This window comes from Hypanus sabinus, chromosome 5, assembly GCF_030144855.1.
Source record: "Hypanus sabinus isolate sHypSab1 chromosome 5, sHypSab1.hap1, whole genome shotgun sequence".
Classification (NCBI taxonomy): Eukaryota; Metazoa; Chordata; class Chondrichthyes; order Myliobatiformes; family Dasyatidae; genus Hypanus; species Hypanus sabinus.
This window is the reverse complement of record NC_082710.1, coordinates 90,512,715-90,537,501: the sequence shown is the minus strand read 5'-3', so window position 1 is coordinate 90,537,501 and position 24,787 is coordinate 90,512,715. Positions and strand designations below refer to the sequence as shown.

The 24,787-nt window shown below is 41.7% G+C and overlaps 1 protein-coding gene across 10 annotated transcripts in view; it reads left to right on the top strand.

Annotated features, from left to right (window-relative positions):
- The window catches only part of LOC132394278 (myc box-dependent-interacting protein 1), a 155,140-nt gene that overhangs the window by 23,008 nt on the left and 107,345 nt on the right, over nucleotides 1-24,787 (top strand). For all 10 annotated transcript variants that reach the window (XM_059970203.1, XM_059970212.1, XM_059970208.1 and 7 more), the window contains exon 2: nucleotides 20,125-20,205. In XM_059970203.1, the coding sequence (XP_059826186.1) occupies nucleotides 20,125-20,205 (81 nt within the window). The remainder of the gene's footprint in view (nucleotides 1-20,124; nucleotides 20,206-24,787) is intronic.

Here is a 24,787-nt window from a genome sequence, read left to right as displayed (position 1 = left end):
ATGGTGAGAGCAGAAGGATCACGTGACAGACTGCTACTTCTGTCTGACCAGCGTGTCTGGTTTCTCTGCTAAATCCAAGAAATCCAATTAATACCCCAACCTGCCTCTGGCCATGAGACCTGTGCCACATGATGATAATCTTCCAGTACCAAAGCCACCAGAGACATGGAGTCTAGAGGAGGCAGAAGAAGATGCCATGATGCATGAGCCAGGAATGGAAAATGATACTGATACAGATTTTGAACCCTTTGAGGGTCATCTGATAAGTCAATCTGAGTTAAATGACCTATTCAGAGACTTGGGTTTGTCAAAGACAAAAGCAGAATTACTGGGCTCAAGACTGCTAGGATGGAATCTGCTGTCACCAGTTTCAAAAAGTTCTGCAAAGGATTTCGATATTTGAGACGTATGTTTTCCAGAATAACTGATGCCAAGGTTAAGGAGGGCATTTTCGTTGGTTTATGAATCAAACAGGTCATCAAAGAACTTCTAGTGGGACTGGAGAAAATTGCATAGAAGGCATTCAAGGATGTTGATTTGGCAACTACAGGGCACCATACTACATGCAGCTTGTAGACAGTCTTCAAGATTACAGAGCCATGAGGTGCAATGGTTCACTAATATTCATTAAGACTTCTTCCTTGCCAGTGATGAGCATGGTGAGAGGTTTCACAAGGACATTGTGGTCATGGAGGAATGGAATTAGAGCAATTGGAATCCATCAGTGCTGCCTGATTATTGTTGGACACTTAAGTGGGAAGTGTCACATCGTTGTGCAATCAAATACACTATATTCACAAGTTAATTTTTCTCAATTCCTGTGACACAAGTAGTCTGAAATTGTATTTGTTCAGCTAAGAGCAGTGTATCGTAATAAAAAAATTCTGAGGAAGTAAAAAAAATTTGCTGTCCAGTACATTTCAGCAAGAAACTACTTTGAATGAATAACTACTTTGGTTCTGTCTTCACTGAGGAGGACATAAATAATCTTCCGGAAATAGTAAGGGACCGAGTGTCTAGTGAGATGGAGGAACTGAGGGAAATGCATGTTAGTAGGGAAGTGGTGTTGGGTAAATTGAAGGGATTAAAGGCAGATAAATCTTCAGGGCCAGATGGTCTGCGTCCCAGGGTGCTTAAGGAAGTAGCCCACGAAATAGTGGATGCATTAGTGATAATTTTTCAAAACTCCTTAGATTCTAGATTAGTTCCTGAGGATTGGAGGGTGGCTAATGTAACCCCACTTTTTAAAAAAGGAGGGAGAGAGAAACCGGGGAATTATAGACCGGTTAATCTGACATCGGTGGTGGGGAAAATGCTAGAGTCGGTTATCAAAGATGTGATAACAGCACATTTGGAAAGAGGTGAAATCATCGGACAAAGTCAGCATGGATTTGTGAAAGGAAAATCATGTCTGACGAATCTTACAGAACTTTTTGAAGAAGTAACTAGTAGAGTGGATAGGAGCGAGCCAGTGAATGTGGTATATTTAGAATTTCAAAAGGCTTTTGACAAGGTCCCACACAGGAGATTAGTGTGCAAACTTAAAGCACACGGTATTGGGGGTATGGTATTGATGCAGATAGAGAATTGGCAGACAGGAAGCAGAGTGGGAGTAAACGGGACCTTTTCAGAATGGCAGGCAGTGACTAGTGGGGTACCGCAAGGCTCAGTGCTGGGACCCCAGTTGTTTGCAATATATATTAATGATTTAGACGAGGGAATTAAATGCAGCATCTCCAAGTTTGTGGATGACACGAAGCTGGGCGGCAGTGTTAGTTGTGAGGAGGATGCTAATAGGATGCAGAGTGACTTGGATAGGTTAGGTGAGTGGGCAAATTCATGGCAGATGCAATTTAATGTGGATAAATATGAGGTTATCCACTTTGGTTGCAAGAACAGGGAAACAGATTATTATCTGAACGGTGGCCGATTAGGAAAAGGGGAGATGCAACGAGACCTGGGTGTCATTGTACACCAGTCATTGAAGGTGGGCATGCAGGTACAGCAGGAGGTGAAAAAGGCAAATGGTATGCTGGCATTCATAGCAAAAGGATTTGAGTACAGGAGCAGGGAGGTTCTACTGCAGTTGTACAAGGCCTTGGTGAGACTGTACCTAGAATATTGTGTGCAGTTTTTGGTTTCCTAATCTGAGGAAAGCCATTCTTGCCATAGAGGGAGTACAAAGAAGGTTCACCAGATTGATTCCTGGGATGGCAGGACTTTCATATGAAGAAAGACTGGCTCGACTAGGCTTATACTGACTGGAATTTAGAAGATTGAGGGGGGATCTTATTGAAACGTATACAATTCTAAAGGGATTGGACAGGCTAGATGCAGGAAGATTGTTTCTGATGTTGGGGAAGTCCAGAACGAGGGGTCACAGTTTAAAGATAAAGGGGAAGCCTCTTAGGACCGAGATGAGGAAAAACTTCTTCACACAGAGTGGTGAATCTGTGGAATTCTCTGCCACAGGAAACAGTTGAGGCCAGTTCGTTGGCTATATTTAAGAGGAAGTTAAATATGGCACTTGTGGCTAAAGGGATCGGGGGTATGGAGAGAAAGTAGGTACAGGGTTCTGAGTTGGATGATCAGCCATGATCATACTGAATGGTGGTGCAGGCTCGAAGGGCCGAATGGCCTACTCCTGCACCTATCTTCTATGTTTCTATGAACTCTAGCTCTAATCACAAACAATAGAAAATCTGCAGATGCTGGAGGAACCCAGCTGGCCAGGTAGCATCAATGGGGGAAAAAAAGTGCAGTTGACATTTCAGGCTGAGACCCTTCAGCAGGACTGGAGTTTATTTGAGTAAAGATGAGTAGATTTAAAAGCTAGGGGAGGAGAGACAACTACAATGTGGTAGGTGTAACTGGGAGGGGAAGGGATGAAGTAAAGAGCTGGGAAGTTGATTGGTGAAAGATACAGGGCTGACTGATTTATTATCCCACTCAACCCCATTCTTTTGCCTTCTATAATCTTTTGAATCAAAAGCCTATCAACCTCAGCTTTAAATATACCCAGTGTCTTGCCCTCTACAGCCTTCTATGTAGTTCCACAGATTCAACACCCTCTGGCTAAATAAATTCTACCTCTTGGGTGTCTTTTAAAACTAGGTCATAAACTGCACATCTATTGAAGGGAATTGACATGATTGGAGCAGAGTTCAATTAGTCGAGCTAATCAGTAAGGGATAACATTGCTGACAGAACTGAAGTTTAATGGATATAAAACTTGTTGCATTCCACAAAACAAATTTTTGATGTGCTAAGGAAAACAATTGTTGCAGTGGTCCCTTAGTCCAACTCATCATGTAAGGGTATCAGTAATGTTTGCTTCACTAAACTTTTCCATCTTGTTTGCTCCTTCAAGCCTTTTAAAATTAAAGATATTTAATGCATTCATGGTACCATTTGTTTTAGTTGCTCCTTCAATCTTGGGCATATGTTTGTTTAACTGTGCTACTTCTCAGGCTGTAATCTGCCCATGTCTGGTGATGAATCATAGTGCTGCCAATAGCAGCTGGTACGTGGGCAGTAATGAAGCAGATATTATAGTCAAGATTTGTCAGCAACCAGTCTAGACACATTTCAGTTGGCTGGATGTTAATTATTTTCCCATGTGGGTCTTGATGAAGGGAGCAGTTTTGTGAATTCTATTTCCAGAGATTACTAATCCATGGGGAAAACAAAAGTCATGCCTTTGTGGTTAAGGGTGAAAGGTGAAATATTTAAGTACATGGGTGTGAGTTTGGAATGAGTTGTATTTGGAAATGGAGGCTGAGGGTTTGAATGCAACATTTAAGAGAAGTTTGGGTAAATGCATGGATGGGAGGGATATGGAGGTTACGTTCCATGTGAAGATGGATGGGACTAGGCAGAATAACAGTTCAGCATAGATTGGATGGGCTGAAAGGCCTAGTTCTGTGCTCTATTAAAAGAGAGAAAAGCTTTAGAAGGCAAAGCACAGGATGAGGAAACCAAGGTGATAACCATGTAGTGTAGTAGGGGAGGATGTGGGTGTGAACTTTCTATTTGTGCCACTGTTTCAAGCAAAGTTGTGCTGGTTAATGAATAAAATTTGGTAGATAAGAATGGGAAATGGGATGTTGCTTTAAAAGTAAGCCTGTTGTGAAGGGAGTGCTTTGACAGCTTGAATCAGTGTGCTCCAGATCAGTGCTTGCAGTTAGTGCCATTTAGACAAGAATTAATCCAAGGTTGGGGAAGATTGGATTGGTTATTTAAAAAAAATAATTTGGAAGAATAGACATTGAAGTGTTTTGAGATGGTACCAATGAACGTATTCTTCCAGTTGGTGGTATAGGACAAGATGTGGTCTCTGGAAACTAGGCATTTGGAAATAAGATGGAGCTGTTTCTTTACACAGTAAATTAACTGCTTGCCATTCTAAATGGGTGTAGATGTCCAGTCACTGAGTATATTCAAGGTTGCAAAGTGATACCGAGGCAATTTGTCATGAATTTAGTGACGGATTTACAAAGCATTGTAGCCTGCTCACTAATGTTTGTCATAATTCATTTTCGGGAAGAACGTTTTACCTGGTTTAACTCCAGTCCCACACGAACATGCTAGCTTGCCTTATCAGGTAGATGTGTTAAGTAACTGGTGATTTACCATTGTGATGGATTAAAGAATTTCATGGTGATGACATTCAAAGCCAAGGATAAGAATTGCTGCCAAAGTTAGCATTTTGAACAACGTTATGTGTGATTACTGGGCTGAGGCCTGATCTGGAGCTATGACTTCAAATTTCAAATATTTAATAAATAGGAATTTGAAGTGGAAATGAAATGTTGATTGTAAAAAAAACTAATTTTATTCCTATCCTCAAAAGATTAATGTGTCAAGAATGGACGACAAGCCTGTTCAGCTCACTTTTCGGTGTCTGTCAAGATCCCCCACCTGGTCCTGTCCTGTCTGCCCAGTTTGACCTATCTACCCTTCTTGCTGCTACCATTGGGCTGGTGATGCAGGAGTCTTGGGTCCATGTTGCCAGGTTTGGGAACAGTTGCTGCCCTGCAGCCATCGGGCGCCTGCACTGGTTTCATTCCCCTCAGCACTGAACTGGCTCCGTGACTGATTCACTTTCGCGGACTCTGCGGTTCATGTTCTGTTATTAGTTTACTTTTACTGTTTGCAAAACAGTTGGTTCACATAGTGGATGTTTGTCAGTCTGTCGTTTTTTGTGAATTCTGTTGTTTGTTTCGTGGCTGCCAGCAAGAAGAATCTCGGAATTGTTTAGCATGCATTTATTTATAGAGATACAGTGTGGAACAGATCCTAGTCTAATCATGGAATAATTTACAATGGTCCATTGTGAATTTGCCATTGTGAAGTTTGTCAAAGTTTTAGATGACATGTTGAACCTGTGCAAACTTCTAAGAGTGGAGGTGCTGCCTTGCGACCTTGAGAAATGGCACTTGTGATCTGGAAATGATAATGACAAGGAATTTAAAGTCACTGACCCTCCACCTCCGATTCCCTCGTGAGAGCTTACTCTTGGAGTTCTGGGTTCCTCCTCCTGTATTCAATGATCATTGCTTTATGTTTTGCTGGTGTGTGAAAGGTTGTTGTGCTGGCATTATTCGACCAGATTTTTAATCCCCATCGTACGTGCTGATTCATCACCAGCTTTGATTTGACCAACAGTGATGTCATCAGGAAACAAGTATAACTGTAGCCAGTTATGTATAAAGTGAATAGGCCAGGAGGCTATGCCCACGGCCTTGTGTAGTTGTGTCACAACAACAATCTTGATGAGATCATAACTCTCTTAAAATGAGAGTATAATCTTCCTCCAACATTAGAGCTAATGCATTTTAGGTAACTGATTAATCATTGCATTTTGTTCGTACTTATCGAAGTGTCTGCATAACGTAGATGGAACTTTGCTTTTAATTGGCATGAGTCCAGGTTGAAGTGAGCTTGGACGCAGTTGTCTCCATCTAATCAAACCTGTGCACAAGTGGGTTACTTCATGGTATGTTCTAGTTTTGTATCTGATTTGAAGTTGTCATTGGGGTGTTAGTTTTGGTACATTTGGTGTAATGTGTGCCATTTTCATAAAACTGGAGCAGAGTGGGAAGGCCTTGGCACAGCAGGGCTTCAAGAACAGACAAAGTATGTTAATTCCTCATTTCTTAACCAACTCCAAAGAGAATAGAGGGGTATATCTACAGAGCCAGTGTTTTGCTCTGGGTGTCAGATGTGGCCACATCTACACCAGGTACACCGAGATGCAGCTCCTTAAAGACCATGTTAGGGAGCTAAAGCTGCAGCTCGATGTCCTTCAGCTTGTTAGGGAAAGTGAAGCAGTGATAGGAGCTACAGGGAGGTAGTGACCTCAAGGCTACACGAGACAGATATTTGAGTGTTAAGAGAGGGAGGGGAGAATGTCAGATAGTGTCAGCCACCCTGTGGCTGTTCCCCTCAACAATGAGTACTGTTGGGGGTTAGGCACCTACCTGGGGGAAGCAGCAGTGGCCATGCCTCTGGCACTGGGTCTGTCCCTGTGGTTCAGAAGGGCAAAGAAATGAAGAGGGTGGCAACAGTAGTCGTAGACACTACAGTCAGGGGAACAGACAGGTTATTCTGTGGACGCGAAAAGGAAACATGGACGGTAGTTTGCCTCCCAGGTGCCAGGGTCTGAAGTTTCTGAATGCATCCACAATATCCTGAGAAGGGAGTGTGAGCAGCCAGAAGTCGTGGTACATATTGGTACCAATGACATGGGTAGAAAAAGGGAGGAGGTACTGGAAACAGACTATATGGAGTTAGGATAGAAGCTGACAAGCAGAACCTCAGGGTAGTAATCTTGGGATTGCTGCCTGTGACACGCGACAGTGAGGATAAGACTAGAAATCAGGTAAACGTGTGGATAGAGAATTGGAGCGGGGGCAGGGATTCAGTTTTCTTGATAATTGGGAGCTCTTCTGGGGCAGGTGGGACCTGTACGAAAGGGATGGGTTACACTTGAATCCGAGGGGGACCAATATTCTTGCAGGCAGGTTTACTGAAGCTGTCGGGATTGGTTTAAACGAATACGGCAGGGAGATGGGAACCAGTTTGATAGAGCTGAGGATGAGCCAGCAGGTTTACAAGTAGATGATGGATGTAATATGAATGTAAGGAAGGACAAGCTAATGATATGGTACAAATACAGACAGAACAGGGATATATTGTACCACAGATGCATAATTCAAAATGCTGAAGAATACAAGACTGAAGGCGCTGTATTTAAATGCATGTAGCGATCGGACTAAGGTGGATGAACTTGAGCATTTAGAGATTGGTCGATAAGACATTATGGGCATCATTGAGTTGTGTCTGAAGGAAGGCCATAGTTGGGAGCTTACACTTTGTATCGAAAGGACATGCAGGAAGGCATAGGGACAGGTGTGGCTGTGTTGGTAAGAGATGAAATCACATCTTTAGAAAGAGGTGACATAGGGTCAGAGAATATTGAATCTTTGTGGATGGAGTTAAGAAATTGCAAGGGTAAAGAAACCATTGTGGGAATCGTATATAGGCCTCCAGAGTAGACAAGATGTGGGGTTAAGGTTGCAAAGGGAGCTGGTAAAGGCTTCTAATAAAGGTAATGACACAATGGTAATGGGGAACTTCAATATGCAAGGGGTTTGGGAAAATCAGATTGTTGGATTGCAAGAGGGTATTTGTTCAATGCCTACGAGGTGGCTTTTTAGAACAACTTGTGCTTGAGCCTTCTTGGGGAATGGCTATTAGATTGGGTGTTGTGTAGTAACCCGGATCTTATTGGGGAGCTTAGTGCAAAGGAACATTTGGGAGGCAGTTATCATATGATTGAATTGATGCTGCAATTTGAGAGGGATAGCACAACTCACATTTATCCATATCACAATTGAAGAAGGGGAATTACAGAGGCATGAGAGGGGAGCTTGCCCTGGTGGATTGGAGGAGAATACTGGAAATATTGACGGCGAAGCAGAGTTGGCTGAAGCTTCTGGGAATAGTTCAGAAGGCGCAGGATAGATGTATCCCAGTGAGGATGAATTTCTCAAATGCAAGGGTAGGCAACCGTAGCTGACGAGGACTGCATAAAAGCCAAGGAAAGGGCATATAAGGTAGCTAAAGTGAGTGGGAAGTTGGATGAATGAGAAACTTGTACAATCCAATAAAAGGCAACTTAAAAAGCTATAAGAAGGGCAAAGATGAAATGAGGGCAGACTAGCCAATAATATAAAGCAGTTACGTAAAGAGTAAAAGAGAGTGAGAGTTGATATTAAACCACTGGAAAATGATGCTGGTGAGGTACTAATGGGGGACAAATAAATGTCAGATGAACTTAATGGGTACTTTGCATTTGTCTTCTCTGTGGAAGACACCAGCAGTATACCAGAGGTCTGGGAGTGTCAGGGAAGTAGGAGTGAGTGTAACAATTTTAATAATTGACCAGCACTTTCCCAACCACTGAGGTAAGGCTAACTGGTCTGTAATTTCCTTTCTTTTACCTTTTTCCCCCCTTGGAGTGACATGACATTTACAATCTTCCAGTCCTCTGTGACCATGGCAGAATCAAGTGATTCTTGAAAGGTCATGACCAATTCATCTGCTTTCTTCAGGAACCTCTTTCAGAACTCTGGGATGTCGTCCATCTGGTCCAGGTGACTTATCCAGTTTAAGACCCAGTAGTTGCCCAGCAGTTTTTCCTTTGTAATAGCAATGACACTCATTCCTCTCCCTGATACTCACAGACCTCTGGCACACTGCTGATGTCTTCCACAGTGAAGACAGATGCATAGTACTCATTAAGTTAATTTTCCATTTCTTTGTCCCCCATTATTACCTCACCAGCAGCATTTTCTAGCGGTTCAATATCAACTTTCACATCTCTTTTACTCTTTTTATGTAACCTGGAGAAAAATTTTTGGTATCCTGCTTTATATTATTGGCTAGCTTGTCCTTGTATTTAATCTTTCCCCTCAAAGCTTTCTTAGTTGCCCTTTGGATTTTAAAGCTGCTCAATCATTCAACTTCCCACTGACATTTTGTTGCTTATATGCCCTTTCCTTGGCTTTTATGCAGTCCTTAACTTGTCAGCTATGGTTACCTACCCCGCTATTTGAGAACTACTTCTGCTCTGGGATATTCTGTCCTGCACCCTGTGAACTATTCCCAGAAATTTCAGTCTCCTCTGTTTTGCCGTCATTTTTACTAGTATCCGTCTCCAGTCCACCTGGGTGAGCTCTTTTCTTATGCCTCTGTAATTCTCCTTATTCAATTGTGATATGGAGGCACGTGATTTGTGTCTCTCCCTCTCCAATTACAGTATGAATTCAATATATTATGATCAAGGCTTCCTAAGGGTTTCTTTACATTAAGCTCCCTCATAAGATCTGTTATTGTACAACACACACTCTAATAGGAGACCCCGAGTAGGGTCAGGCACAAGCTGCTCTTAAAAAGCCATCTCGTAGACATTGAACAAATTCCCTCTTGCGATCCAACACCAACCAGATTTTCCCAATCCCCTTGCATATTTAAGTCCTTCATTAAAATTGTTACACTACACTTATTACATGCCTTTTCTAGCTCCCTTTGCAATCTGAACCCTAGATCTTGGCTAACAATTTGGAGGCCCATACTGGATTCCCATGATGGTTTCTTTACCGTTGCAATTTCTTAACTCCACTCACAAAGATTCAATATTCCCTGATACTATGTCACCTGCTTCTAAAGATTTGATTCCATCTTCTACCAACAGAGCCACACCACCGCCTATGCCTTCCTGAGTGTCCTTTCGAAACAAAGTATATCCTTTGTTAAGCTCCCCACTATGGCTGCCTTTCAGCCACGACTCAGTGATGCTCACAATGTTATACTGACCAATCTCCATTTGTGCTCCAAGTTCATCCACCTTATTATGAATGCTAAGCACATTTAAACATAGCACCTTTGGTCCTATGTTCTTCGCCTCTGGTACAATTTAACTGCTTGCTCTGTCTGCAGTTGTACCCAGTCGTTGGCTTGTCCATCCTTGCATTCATGTTACATCCATATTCTACTTATGAACATTTTGGCTTGTCCTCAGCTCTGTCATACTGGTTCCCATCCCCTGCCATATTAGTTTAGCCACTCTCTACAACTCTAGTAAACCTGCCCATGAGAATATTGGTCCCCCTCAGATCCAAGTGCAGCATCCTTTTTGTACAGGTCACACCTGCTCCAGAAGAGGTCCCAATTATCCAGAAATTGAATCCCTGGCCCCTGCTCCAATTCTTTAGCCACACACCTCTTTCAATTCCTATCCTCACTGTTGAGTGGCACAGGCAGCAATCCCGAAATTGCTACCTTTTTTGAGGTCCTGCTCCTCAGCTTCCTTCCAAACTCTCTATACTTTTCCCTTTTTCTTTCTATGTTGTTTGTACCAATATGTACCATGACTTCTGGCTGATCAGGGTGTTGTGGATACATCCAGAAACATCTCACACCCTGGCACCTGGGAGGCAAACTACCATCGTGTTGCCTTTTCCTGTCCACAGAATGACCTGTCTGTCCCCCTGACTGCTCTGCTGATGACCACCCTGCTGTCCCGTCAGGTATCTTCAACTTTGCAATACTTCTGTGGAAAGTCACAATTTGAATTGCATTCCAGCTGGTAGAACAATGTGAAAACTTGGTAGTGGTACAGACAGGAAGGGAAGAATTCTGAACATTATTTTGTTTGTGATGGTTTCACTCAATCCTGCCATTGCAATACATTAATTTGAGACCTTGTAGGATTATTTGTGAAGCAACTGTTTCAAGATGCACAATGCCGGCAGAACTGAGCAGGTCAGGCAGCATCTATGGAAGGGAATGAATTGATGTTTTGGGCTGAGACACTTCATCAGGGCACAAGTTTTTTTTTAAAAAAGGAAGCCACAAATGGGCTTTGGTTGTAGTTTTTTACAAATTGAAGTGCCTGTTCAAATGCTTTGATAGCATAACCATTCTTCAATATATTTTAGTGGCACTGTGGTGCCACGTTCATTTTCTTGTATATTTCATAGGCTTATTGGGTAACAGAAACACGATCAGAAGGGACAGTAACCTTGACTGGAAAACCCGTTCACAGCAGCTTGTGCTTTGAGCTTCAGAGTTTCATGTGACATATTTTCTTCAACTTGTGGGTATATGGGCCACAAGCTGCATTTCCTCTAAGCTGCTGACCTGTCATGTAGCAGCAGTTCACAGCATAACACCACAGTGACAACCTAGAACAAATATTCACAGAACAGAATCAAAATAAAAAGAACAATATGTGTAGTTTTGCAATAATTCTATTTCTGCTCTACTGTGAATGCCTGCAAGAAAATGAATCCTGAGGTAGTGACTCTTTGTCCTTTTGATAAATTTGAGGACAATGTTGTTGCACCAGTATGAAGAGGCTAGACTGATGAACCCCAGGTAGGAGTTTGAATGCTTGGTCAGCTGAGTAATTTAAGTCAAGTAAAACTTGTTGCTTTAAAAGGGAATGATTAGTCATGTTCATGAAAGGAAATGCTTCCCCTTTGCCTAGCTGATCTCTTGTGCGTATTCATGACTCCAGATTTACAATTTTATAAACAGTTAACTGCCCTCAAATGGTAAACATTTTGGACAACTGACTAATATTTCCAGTATCTTTTCAAACAAACTTTTTGAAAAGGAAAACAATTGTTGAGCCTAAATTGACTCCATGAAATGGAATAAAAATTTTTCTTCAATTTGTGGGTGTATGGCCTTACAGGGAAGATGTGGGAATGTTTCCCTGGCTGGAGTGTCAACCAGGACCCTTGGAGTGTCTCAAGGGTATATAAGCCATTCTGGTTAGTAATTATTTCGCCAAAAGAATGATGGAATGCTGTGACAGCTCATTACCAATATATTTAAATTAGAATCCAGAAAAATGGTAGAGTAGGCACAAAGAGCTGAATAACCATAACTTTATCAAATCAGCCCCCTTTTAATTATGAAAGCCTAATCTGCGGTTACTTGCAAAATATGTTCTCATAACTTGTGTGTAAATCCCCTTATCTGTTTGCAAAAGTGTGCATGGTTAATGTGGTCACTATTTCCATTTTTAAATGACCCATTGACCTGCTTATTTAGAGCTTTTAAACAGCTCCTGTTCACCCTGCTGCTCTCTTCTGCCTGCTCATGACTTAAAAGTTTGCTTGCATCTGTCCTGTGATTAAAATAGTTTTTGTCTGTCATTCAGGTTCCTCTTTTGGTCCAATGCAACTGCCAGAAGGAGATTTAAGGAAGCAACCTTCTTGGGAAGTGTGATCTTGGGATTGCTGGCAGGGGCAGCAATTATTGCCCTAGCAGGTTGTGTTAGCCAGTTCATCAATTTTTCTCATTATTTCTCTTGTGAAGGTTCTCCCACAGTGTTTTAAGGTTCTATGATTTAACCTAGCAATTAAGCAAACAATATATTCAAGTTGGGTGGTGGACTACTTGGAAGGGAACGTTCAAATGAAGCCCCTGAACCTAAAGTCATTTTGATCTTTGGAGGTGTATAGGGACTCCTTAATTTCATTAGGTAAAATTGGCCCAGTCTGCTAAAGGTTCAGTTTGCTGTGTATGTTACGTGTTATGTTATACGTTATTACTTTTTGGAGGCAGTTTTTTTCCTGATATATATGATGTCGCCATTTGGGAGGCAAAAAATGGTGTACCTCAGAAGTAATTAAGGTCTGATACTGCTGGGGAAAAATAAGATGTTTTGGCATCTAAATATTACAGCTCTGCGTACTTCAGGAGGAGGAAACTATAGGTCCATGAGCCAGTCCTGATCTGGGAAAGGGTCAGCAACTTAAGTTCCTCCGTGTTATTGTCGTGGTTTCTCGTGCCCCACAAACGACCAGGAGACGCAGAAGATTCTTCAAGAAGTATTAAACTTTAATTTGCAAATCAAAGCTGAGACAGTCATTGAGCTAGTTGCTGATTGCCCACTGATCCTTGGACATAGCATTTTTTATAGCAATCTCCTGGTTTAGTTGCATTAGCATATCCAATCCGTCTATAGTTGCGTATCACAAGTACATCTGCCACTATTGTTTCTACCCATTGACTTAATCATGTTCTAATCTACATCTCTTAGCTACCTCTCATTAACACACCATTGTCTTCTACATTCTTAAGATTTCATTCTCTAGCAAATAGCAAGTTCAAAGCTGACTACATAGTTTTGGTTACACAGCAAACAATTTCAACTTTCATACTTGTCAGAAACACACTGAGTCTCAGCAATTTGCAGAACGGTAAACTTTATTTTTCGAGTCTGCAGAGTCGGACCCAACCAGCTCCTGCTAGATTGAGTGCCGAATTACACTTTGCACAGTTTTTTTATACCCTAGTTGTTTACGACTTTGTGAGTTGCACCCATGTGAGGTGCAGACATTCTTCCTTAATCTCATTACAAAATTACAAATGTGACTACCCTTTGGCCCACTTATCAGCCTCAGCGCATTAACACCGTTATTGTTCAACCGTTAAGCATGTCTTCCCGTTACCTGTATCGCTTCTTTAATCAGCAAGCTATTGTTTCATCCTGATTTTGCAAATTGGTTTATACGTTGCCCTGCAAGTTGCTTTGCACGTTCTTTCTGTGTCAGCACATTCTAAATGGACTCCTTAAGAATCATTTCTCTCAATCCACCCTTTTTCTTTTTAGAATGTGCTATCAGTTGGGCTTTTGCCACGGGTTTACATAGGCTTCTTCCTCTAGCTCTATTTCCCTTTGTAGGAGTACCTGAACAGGATCAGCTGGGGCCCCTGGTTGCATGACTTGTCTTGCCACCCGAGCTACTAGCTCCCGCAAGCAGGGGATCAGACATGGTAGCAGAAGGAGGACCATCAATCCCCCTCCTATAACCCCTAAAGCGGTTCGCCACCAGCCTCCTTTCAACCATCCGTCCAGCCAGTCCCAATACCCCAGCGGCTTCCAGGTCTGTACCGGCACGTGGGCCAGTTTCCTTATTTTATCTGATATTTTTTTTTGAACCACCTTTCCGTTGTCATCTATCTTTAAGCAGCAGTTGGTTAGATTAAACTTTCCACATACTCCTCCTTTTTGTTGTAGTCATAACATTTCTCGTTTACATGCGAGTGTGATACAAAGGATCCTGGAAAAACCGTCATGCCCACCCTTACCGTCGTCCTGCACTTATCACATCCCCCTTCAGCGCTTCTCAACAATAGCAGTATATACATTACAGTCCCAAAGTTCATTCTGTCCGTCTTTTGAGCTTTAGCACCATCGGGTCTTCTCCCTGGACGCAAGTCCATTCTGCACCTTCTTCGGGCTTTACGGGTCCCTTGATTCTCGCGGCGTGGGTCCACCCTTTTTCTTTTGTCCTTACTGCGGCTTCGGTGGTCAGTAGCACCTGGAATGGGCCTTCCCACTGCGGCTGTAACTTCTCTGGCTTCCAAGTCTTAATCAGGACCCAGTCACCGGGCTGAGTTCGGTGGAGTGCGAAGTCCAGAGGTGGGGTTTGTGCGAGTAACCCCTTCCTGCGCAATTCTGCAAAAGAACGAGATAGTGCCTGTAAATAGTCCCTTACAAAGACATCTCCCCCTTGCAGGGAAGGATAGCCCTCCACCTTGTTCCAATATGGAAGGCCAAACAACATTTCATAAGGGGATACTCCTGTATCTTTTCGAGGAGCCGTGCGGATTCTTAGTAGGGCCAGGGGTAGACACTTGGTCCAGGGTAGCTTGGTTTCCATCATTAGTTTTGTCAATTGCGTCTTCAAAGTACTGTTCATCCTCTCAACTCTTCCTGAGCTCTGAGGGTGCCAGGGGGTGTGCAGCTTCCACTGGATTCCTAAGGCGTCACAGATTAGCTGGTGTGTTTTTGAGGCAAAGTGTGTTCTCCTATCTGAATCAATAGACCCCATTATTCCATATCTCGGGACTATATTTTCTAATAGGATCCGTGCCACTGCAGGGGCGTCCGCTTTAGTGGTTGGGAATGCTTCCACCCACCTAGTGAAGTGATCCACAATTACTAACAGGTACTTCCATCTCTGAACTTGTGGTAGTTCCGTAAAGTCTATTTGGATCCGATGGAACGGTCGGACGGCTAGTGTTTGTCCCCCCTTATGGGTGGCACGCATCATTTTCTTGTTTACCTTTTGGCAGGTGTAACAGCCCCACACCTCCTGTTGAGCTAGTGTGAATATCCCTTTACAAACATAGTCCCTTAGGATAGTGTCGCACATAGCTTGCACTTCCCAATGGCTTTGTTGGTGTAGTTGTTGCAGTATATGACGAGTTACTTCCTTATTCAGTACTTGTCGTCCGTCGGGGGTCTTCCACTCGCCTTCTGATGTTTGTCGGGCTCCCCTGTTGATTCCCCGTATAAGAACTGTGCCGGGTTACAACTATTGTTCCTTTCAAAGCTTACATCATCCCCGACCATCAGAATGGTTTCGTATTTCAGTATGCGAGAGTCCGTCAACCACCGCTGAGCTTTTTGGGCTAAGAGGGTGCTAACGGAGTGCTGGGTATACACCGTCATTCTTCCCTCAAAGGTTAATTTCCGTGCTTCTTCTACTAGTACGGCTGCTGCCGCTACGGCTTGTATGCACGTCGGCCATCCCCGGGATACCGGGTCTAACATTTTTGATAAAAAGGCCACAGGTTGCCGCTTTCCTCCTTTTTCTTGGGTTAGTACTCCTAACGCAGTTCCTTCATTGTTTGTTGCATACAGCTGAAAGGGCTTTTCCAGTGCTGGCAGTGTTAATACCGGGGCCCGAATTAGTTGCCCTTTTATTTTCCTGAACTTCTGTTCTTCTTCTTCGGTCCAGCTGATTATTCCCCGGTCTTCCTTTGCCAATTTGTCGTACATAAACTTCACCAGGGGGGTATAATTCTCTATCCAAATCCGGCAATAGCCCACTAAGCCCAGAAATTGTCTTATTTCCTTCTTTGTCCTGGGAAGCGGTATTTTTAGTTATTCCTGCTATTCTTTCTGGGGTTATTTGGCGGTGCCCTTTACTGACTCTGTGTCCGAGATATGTTATTTCCTTCTCGACAAATTGCAGTTTCTTCTTGGACACCCGCAATCCTTTTTCTCCTAGGTAATTCAGGAGTCTTATAGTATCGTCTCGCACTACCTCCTCTGCTGGTCCCGATAGTAGTAGGTCATCGACATACTGTAATAGTTGGTTCTTTTCGGTACAATGGAATCCAGCCAATACTTGCTCCAGTACCTGTTCGAATAGGTTTGGGGACTCCGTGAACCCTTGGGGCAAGACGGTCCACCGGAGTTGCTTCTTCCGCCCAGTGAAGGGATTTTCCCATTCAAATGCGAACATATCTCGGCTACCTTCCTCCAACGGGCAACTCCAAAAGGCATCTTTTAGATCTATCACACTGAACCATTCATGTTCAGGAGGTATTTTGCTCATTAATGTATAGGGGTTAGGCACTACCGGGTATCGTGTTTGGACTACCGCATTTAAGCCTCTCAGATCTTGAACCATTCGATACGTGCCGTCGGGCTTTCGGACCGGTAGGATGGGGGTATTAAAGGGTGACATACATTCTTCCAGGAGTCCATCTGATACTAATGTCTCAATTACAGGTTGTAATCCCCTCCTCCCTTCCATGGCAATGGGATATTGCCGTCTTCTCTCTTCTGCTTGTTTGTCCCACTGTGGGTCGTTTACTGGAAATTTCCGGTCCCCCGGTAACTCATTCGGCTGTTCCCTTCCCCAAATTGATATTGCAGCTTGTCGTAACATTTGCCTCTCTTGTGCAGAAAATAGCGTTCCCATAATCGCATGCATTTCTTCCCAAGTGTAAACATTAGGTCCTAAGAATTGATCCAACTGTTCTGCCAGTCCCATTGGATCTTCTAATAAAGTTTTCATATCTTTCTTAAATCCTCGTACTTCGGTACTTGTCAGAGGGACGTTTACAAATCCTGTTCCTCCCCGTTCTCCTCCCATTGGAACCTCTCGAAGGGGACACAGCTGTACCTCTTCCTTTTTTAATTCGTCTTTCTTTTTCTTATCTGCTCCTGTCACACTCCTTGTTTCGATCCTTGCTTTTGCTTTTTCCCTAACATCCCTCTCTTCCCTCTCCGGGTCTATTTCTTCTGTTTTTTCACTTTCTTCACGTCCTCCCTCTGCTCCCGCAAGGGGCGCAGAAGGCTGGACATAGGGAGGGGGTAAATGATCGAGTGGGTCCCACTTCCGCTCCCCTTTAATGCCCAATTTAAAACTCTTTGTTGTTACTCCTGGCCAGGGAGCCCAACAAAAAGCATAAGCAATTTCTTCCGGTTTTACACTTGGTTTTGAATTAACGTAAATGTTTAAGGCTTGTCGTACCCAATCCTCCTCAGACCCAAGCCGCGGCCACCAGACCGCAGGTTTTTCTATCGGCTGTTTCGACCAAATTAAACAGTACTGTATCATTTTTTTCTTTTGTTTCCCTTTTAGTCTTCCACATCCCCAATTCTCAAACATTCTACCGAGGGGGCTATCAGGAGGAACCCCCGGGTATGGTCCCGGTCTCTCCGTTTCCTCTTTCTTTTTAGAGCCACCCCCTCCCATCTTATTCCGCTCTTACTTAATCAGGAGGACCCCCGGGTAGCGATCCCGGTCTTCTCCGTCCTTACTTATTCCCGCACCTTTCTACTATAATAGTAGGCACTTACCCGGTGCGTCCTGGGGACTTCCAGTACCAGGTACTGTCCCCTTCTCCCCGTTTACCGCTCTGCGCTGTCCGGATATCACTCGCTCAAGCCGCGCTGGAGCGACGAGCAAGGAGTCAGGGACCGCCAAACTCGGCGGGGTGCACCGTCTCCAATGTCCTTCCTCGTGTCCACCGCGGCCGGAGTGTGGATCCCGGACGAGCCCCCACGTTGTCAGAAACACACTGAGTCTCAGCAATTTGCAGAACGGTAAACTTTATTTTTCGAGTCTGCAGAGTCGGACCCAACCAGCTCCTGCTAGGTTGAGTGCCGAATTACACTTTGCACAGTTTTTTTATACCCTAGTTGTTTACGACTTTGTGAGTTGCACCCATGTGAGGTGCAGACATTCTTCCTTAATCTCATTACAAAATTACAAATGTGACTACCCTTTGGCCCACTTATCAGCCTCAGCGCATTAACACCGTTATTGTTCAACCGTTAAGCATGTCTTCCCGTTACCTGTATCGCTTCTTTAATCAGCAAGCTATTGTTTCATCCTGATTTTGCAAATTGGTTTATACGTTGCCCTGCAAGTTGCTTTGCACGTTCTTTCTGTGTCAGCACATTCTAAATGGACTCCTTAAGAATCATTTCTCTCAATACTCCAATATTATTTCAGAGGATCTGTCTTGGGCCCAACACACAAGTTCCATTGTGAAGAAATCACAGCACCTCTACTTCCTGGGAAGCTTGTGAAGATTTGGCATGACACATCTAAAAATGTGACAAACTTTTATGGATGTCTGGTGAAGAGTGTATTGACTCTTTGAATCACAGCCTGGTATAGAAAAACATGAATGCTCTTGTACGGAAAATCCCACAAAAACAGTGGATGTACAACAGTCCATCGCGGGTAAAGTTCTCTCTGTTGCATCCATCCAAGCCATACTCTCTCCTTGCTGCTGCCATTAGAAAGGTACAGGAGCCTCATGTGGGTCATGTTAACCCCTCAATCATCGGGTGGATACAGGCAGTCCCCGGGTTACGTACGAGTTCCATTCCTGAGTCCATATTTAAGTTGGATTTGTACCTACGTCGGAACAAGTATATCTGGTATTATTTAGCGTCAGTCAAACTTTTTCTTAGTATATATTTAACCTTTCTATGCATATAAAACACTTAAGAAACGTATGTATTCCAATAATTAAACCACTGCGTTGCTTAGTAATAATTGTAGCTTTCATCAGAGCTTTCAAATGCTCCATTATTTTCACTTTATCTGTTATCCTTTAAAATTGTTCTGATCGTTGACCAACTGTAGCCTAATGCTTTTCTAATGACCGATGGCATTTCACCTCTTTCCAAATGCTTTATTATTTCCACTTTATTTTCAATTGCGATCGCTTCCTGTCAATGGAACAGAAACACTGTGGGTGCTGGCTCCCAAGGTCCGCTAGGTCTTAAGGACCACCGCACACCATCAACGGAACGGAAATGCTGCGGGTAGCGTGTCCCAAGCTCCACTGGGTCCTAACGACCACTGCACTGAGACAGGCTTAATGGGACAACTGGGGGCTGTGCTGGGTTTGCATATTTGATCATCCACAGTATTCCACGTGGGAACTTAAACTGGAGGTGGCAGTGTTTTTTTTTCACAAGGTCGAGTTGCCAGCTCGATATCAACCCAGCACGGATGGTGCGGGAGTCACTGGATCGACATCAACCTGGCATAGAAACCTCTGTTCTCCAGCCTGGGTCTGATCTCACTGCACCACCAGCCGACCACAACGGTGGAGGGTGGGGAGCGCGGGGTCAGGGTGAATCTTACTAAGAAAATTTTAAGCCAAATACAAAGTTAAACACTCAACACAGTGTCAACGGCAACGACCTAAAATGGCAGACCAGCGTCGGGATCCAACTTAAAATTTATTTGCAGTTTGTCTTTGCACTTCGGCTGTTTGTGAGTCTACATATTCTAGCATGTACATACTTCGATAAATTTTATTTGGTACCTTTTGGACAATGTCCTACAAAGACTCAATTACACTTTAAAAATAAAAACCAGTGAATATTTCTGAAGGTCATCCAGTGTCAAGTCAAGTCACTTTTCTTGTCATTTTGACCATAACTGCTGGTAAAGTACATAGTAAAAATGAGACAATGTTTTTTCAGGACCATGGTGTTACATGACACAGTACAAAAACTAGACTGAACTACGTTTAAAAAAACCCCCACAGAAAAAAAATATATTATCTCATTCCCTCCATATATGTTGCTTGACCTGCTGAATACTAACAGCAGTTGTTTGTACTTCTGAGAGCCTTAAGATGGGCTTCAAGTTCTTTGCCTCAGGTGTTGCTATAACTCTTTTGCCTTATCTGGAGCTGTTCTGTAAGATGAGCCCATCACCTCAGAATGTCTTAGCATCCACTTACTCTCTGCTTTAACACTTGCAGGTCCTTCAGAAGCTGGGCAAGGCTGATGAGACAAAAGATGAGCAGTTTGAGCAATGTGTGCAAAACTTCAACAGACAACTGGTAAGAGATACTGAATCTAACTTGCTTTCACGTATTGGATGCCCTATGATACCAGTGTTCTTTGGGAATGTAGCAGTCATTGCCCTTTGCAGCAAATCAATTCAAACATTCAGTGCTTTCTATTGCACTGTTATGAGGATACTGTGTGTATCCTGGATCTTGGTTCAAAGTGAGGCCTTCCATTGGTCAGGGTTGACTCTGGAAGTTGGGTTCTAGCTATATGCAACCCAGGGCAGTACAATATGGAGAGCGAGCCTATGCAGCAGGCTCCGCCTCTTAATCCAAAGGGATGGCAGAGATCAATACAGTTTGGCACCAGCAATGTCACAGGAGTTGCCAATCAGCATTGAACTCAATGTAGGACTGTCTTATCGACTCTAGCTCTTCTTCAGGGTTTACTTCTGAAGCCTTCCCCCATGAATGGGTATAGCCACAAGGCAGTGGAGGTTGAGTTTCCCTTCTGCTAGCCACCGCTCTCAAGCCACATATACCTGAAGCGACTAGTTTTTAAGGCACTGTACCCCACCTTTACCCTCTTTCGGTAGAAACATTTCTGCTAGGCTTAATGGCTAAGCTGCATGTGAAGGCCAGGAGCTACACTTGGTTATCAGAGGCTACTTGAGACACATACCAATGGGAACATTTAGTAGGTAGTGGGAGCATGTTCCCATTATGCCCCCACCCCCACTATGAAAGCTTAAGGAAGCAGGTTCAAAGTTAAGACCAAGAATGGCCATACTTAAATTGCTGTATTCCTTCGTTATTGGTGTCAGACCCTTCCATTTCGCAGGAGGAGGAATTTGTCGTCTTGCTACTGAACTTGTGGCTGTTGGTCAAAAGGAAGGAGGTAACTATTTTGATTTGAAGTTTAAAGTTGGCCAAGGATGTACCTGTACTACTTCCACTGCTCCATTTTGTACTTCATTACTGTTGCTGCCTGTTGCAACAGGGCTTCAGTAGCCCAGAAGCTCGTCTGGCTAACGAGGCTACTGATGGCATTTGAAGTGAAGGTCATTCTTTGTGGTTGATTTAGGGAGTTGGTGGCAAGTAGTATACTGTATACTGTATAAGTAGTATACAGTATACCTAATCGTATACTGGCTCATCTTGCTTACTAGTATTATGTGAGACCAGAGGAAGTTGTTCATGTGTTTCATCTCAGTCAGGTGTCTATAAATCGCAGGGTATTTGGATAACACTGAGTAATTGTCTTCAGCTGAGTCTAAAACACTACCTCATTACTTGGAAAGTAAAGAAGCCTTTTTCCTATATGTAGTCAGGTAACTTATTAGCTCCACTTACCTGCTTTTAATTCTACATTGATCAAACGTTATAGGAATAGGTGGTCATGGAGTACAGACCTGAAGTATTTTGTTTGGCCCATCTAGTCTGTATTGAACTAGTCCTATTGCCCTCCCATGTACTTATCCATATTTTTCTTAAACGTTGCAAATGAACCTGGATCCACTACTACTGCTCGCAGCTTGTTCCACACTCTCTTTTCTTTTTAAATCTTTTTTATTAATTTTTAAACAAACATAAATGAAACATGAATACGAAGTGTTGGAGAGTACATAATTGATATTTTAAGTAGACATTCAAATATATAATTATCAATATATGTAGCCTCCCAAACTCATAGTATTTATGAACAAAAGAAACAAAAAGAGAAAAAAAACCAAAAAAGAGAAAAAAAAACTAACCAACATATGCCGTTGCATAATGTTAAATACATACAGTAGTGCCAATAACTCCGAACCTCCATCCAAATAATTAAGGATAATAAAAGTAAGGTTTAGGAAAAGACAATTTAACTCGTATGAAAATGTTGAATAAATGGTCTCCAAGTTTCTTCAAATTTAACTGAAGGATCAAAACCGAAGCTTCTAATTTTTTCTAAGCTCAAACAAGAGATAGTTTGAGAAAACCACTGAAATATAGTTGGAGGATTAATTTCTTTCCAATTCAATAAAATAGATCTTCTAGCCATTAATGTAACAAATGCAATCATTCGTCGAGATGAATAGGATAAACGACTATTATCCACCATTGGTAAACCAAAAATTGCAGTAAAAGGATGCGGTTGGAAATTGATATTCAGAACTCTTGAAATAATACTGAAAATATCTTTCCAGTAATTTTGTAAACAAGGGCAAGACCAAAACACATGGGTCAATGAGGCAACATCAGAATGACATCTGTCACAGGTTGGATTAACATGAGAATAAAATCGAGCAAGTTTATCCTTAGACATATAAGCTCTATGTACAACCTTAAATTGTATTAGGGCATGTTTAGCACAAATAGAGGACGAATTGACTAATAGTAAAATTTTCTCCCACTGTTCAGTGGATATAAGACAATGAAGTTCTTCTTCCCATTCCTTCTTAATTTTTTCTGATACAGCTGGCTGTATTTTCATGATCATATTATAAATGACAGCTACTAAACCCTTTTGACAAGGATTCAGAGCTAAAATTCTTTCCGCAATGTCCAATGGGCATAGTTTCGGAAAAGACTGTAACTCATTATAGAAAAAATTTCTAACTTGCATTAGATAGCTGTTCAAAGGACATAACACTATCATCCAAAAATAAATCACGAAAACATGTTATACCTTTTGTTTTCCATAAAAGAAAAGCTTGATCCATAAAAGAGGGCCGAAAGAAATAGTTAGATACTATAGGGCATGATAAAATAAACTTATTCAAACCAAAAAATTTACGAAATTGAAACCAAATTCGCAATGTGTATTTGACTGTAGGATTAGTTATTTGTTTATTCAATTTAGATAGAGAAAAAGGAAATGAAAATCCTAAGATTGAAAACAATGAAAAGTCTTGTACAGATTTACATTCCAAATTTACCCATTGTGGGCAAGCAGCTGTAGTCAATTCTTGTGACCAAAATATTAAATATCATATATTAACTGCCCAATAGTAAAATCTCAAGTTTGGCAAGGCCAAACCGCCCTCCTTCTTAGGCTTCGCTAAATATTTTTTACCTAGTCTAGGATTTTTATTCTGCCACAGATAAGAAGATATTTTGGAGTCAATAATATCAAAAAAGATTTAGGAATTAAAATTGGTAATGCTTGAAATAAATATAAGAATTTGGGTAATACCATCATCTTAATAGCATTAATTCTACCAACCAATGACAAAGATAGTGGAGACCACCTGATAGCAAGTTGCTTAATTTGGTCAATTAAGTAAATTTGGTAAAAAGTTAGCTTTAAATAAATCTTTGTTGTTTTAGTAATTTTAATACCTAAATAAGTAAAATAATCTGTAACAACTTTAAATGGTAAATGTTTATAAATTGGAACTTGCATATTTAATAGAAATAATTTGCTCTTATTAAAATTCAATTTATAACCAGAAAAGTTACTAAACTGAGCAAGCAAGGACGAAATAGCAGGAATAGATCTTTCAGGGTCAGATATGTATAGTAACAAATCATCAGCATATATTGATAACTTATACATCCCCTCCCCAGGAGTAATACCCAAAATATTAGGTGATTCACGAATGGCTATAGCCAAAGGTTCGAAAGCGATGTCAAATAGTAAAGGACTTAAAGGACAACCTTGCCTTGTACCACGGAATAACTGAAAAAAAGATCTTTGATTATTGGTAAAAACTGAAGCCAAGGGTTTATTAATTTAATCCATGATATAAATTTTGAACTAAAATTAAAATGCTGCATCGTATTAAATAAATATGGCCATTCAACTCTATCAAATGCTTTTTCAGCATCTAAAGAAATGACACATTCTGGTATTTTGGGTGAAGGAGTATAAATGATATTAATTAATTTTCTAATGTTAAAAGATGAATAGCGATTTTTAATAAATCCAGTCTGATCTTCAGAAATGATTCGAGGTAATATATTTTCTAATCTAGTAGCCAAAAGTTTACTAAAAATCTTAAAATCTGTATTCAGCAATGATATAGGCCGATAGGATGCACATTCAATAGGGTCTTTATCTTTTTTAAGAATTGAAGAGATAGAAGCTCCATAAAAAGATTGTGGCAATTTACCTATAATTAATGCATCTTTAAAAATTGTACAAAGCCAAGGAGAAAGTATAGAGGAAAAAGATTTTAAAAAATTCTGCAGAATAACCATCTGGACCAGAAGCTTTACCGGAATTCATTGAAAAAATAGCCTTTTTTATTTCAGTTTCTGTGATAGGTGTATCTAAGAATGCACTACAATATCCTCTACTGTTAATTTTGGAATATTCAATTTCTTTAAAAATTCATTTATTATAGAAGAATCTTCAGCAAATTCTGATTGATAAAAGGAATTATAAAAATCTTGGAAGGCTTTATTTATCTCTTTATGGTCGATCGTCAGAGTACCATCTTGTTTTCGAATCTTAGTAATCTGTCGACTGAAGCAGTTTTCAATTGATTAGCCAATAATTTACCATACTTATCTCCATATACATAAAACTGGGTTCTAGATTTAATTAACTGATTTTCAATCGAAGAGGATAATAACAAACTATGCTCCGTTTGAAGTTCCACTCTTTCTTTATAAAGTTCTTTGCTGGGGGTCACTGAATAAATCCTAT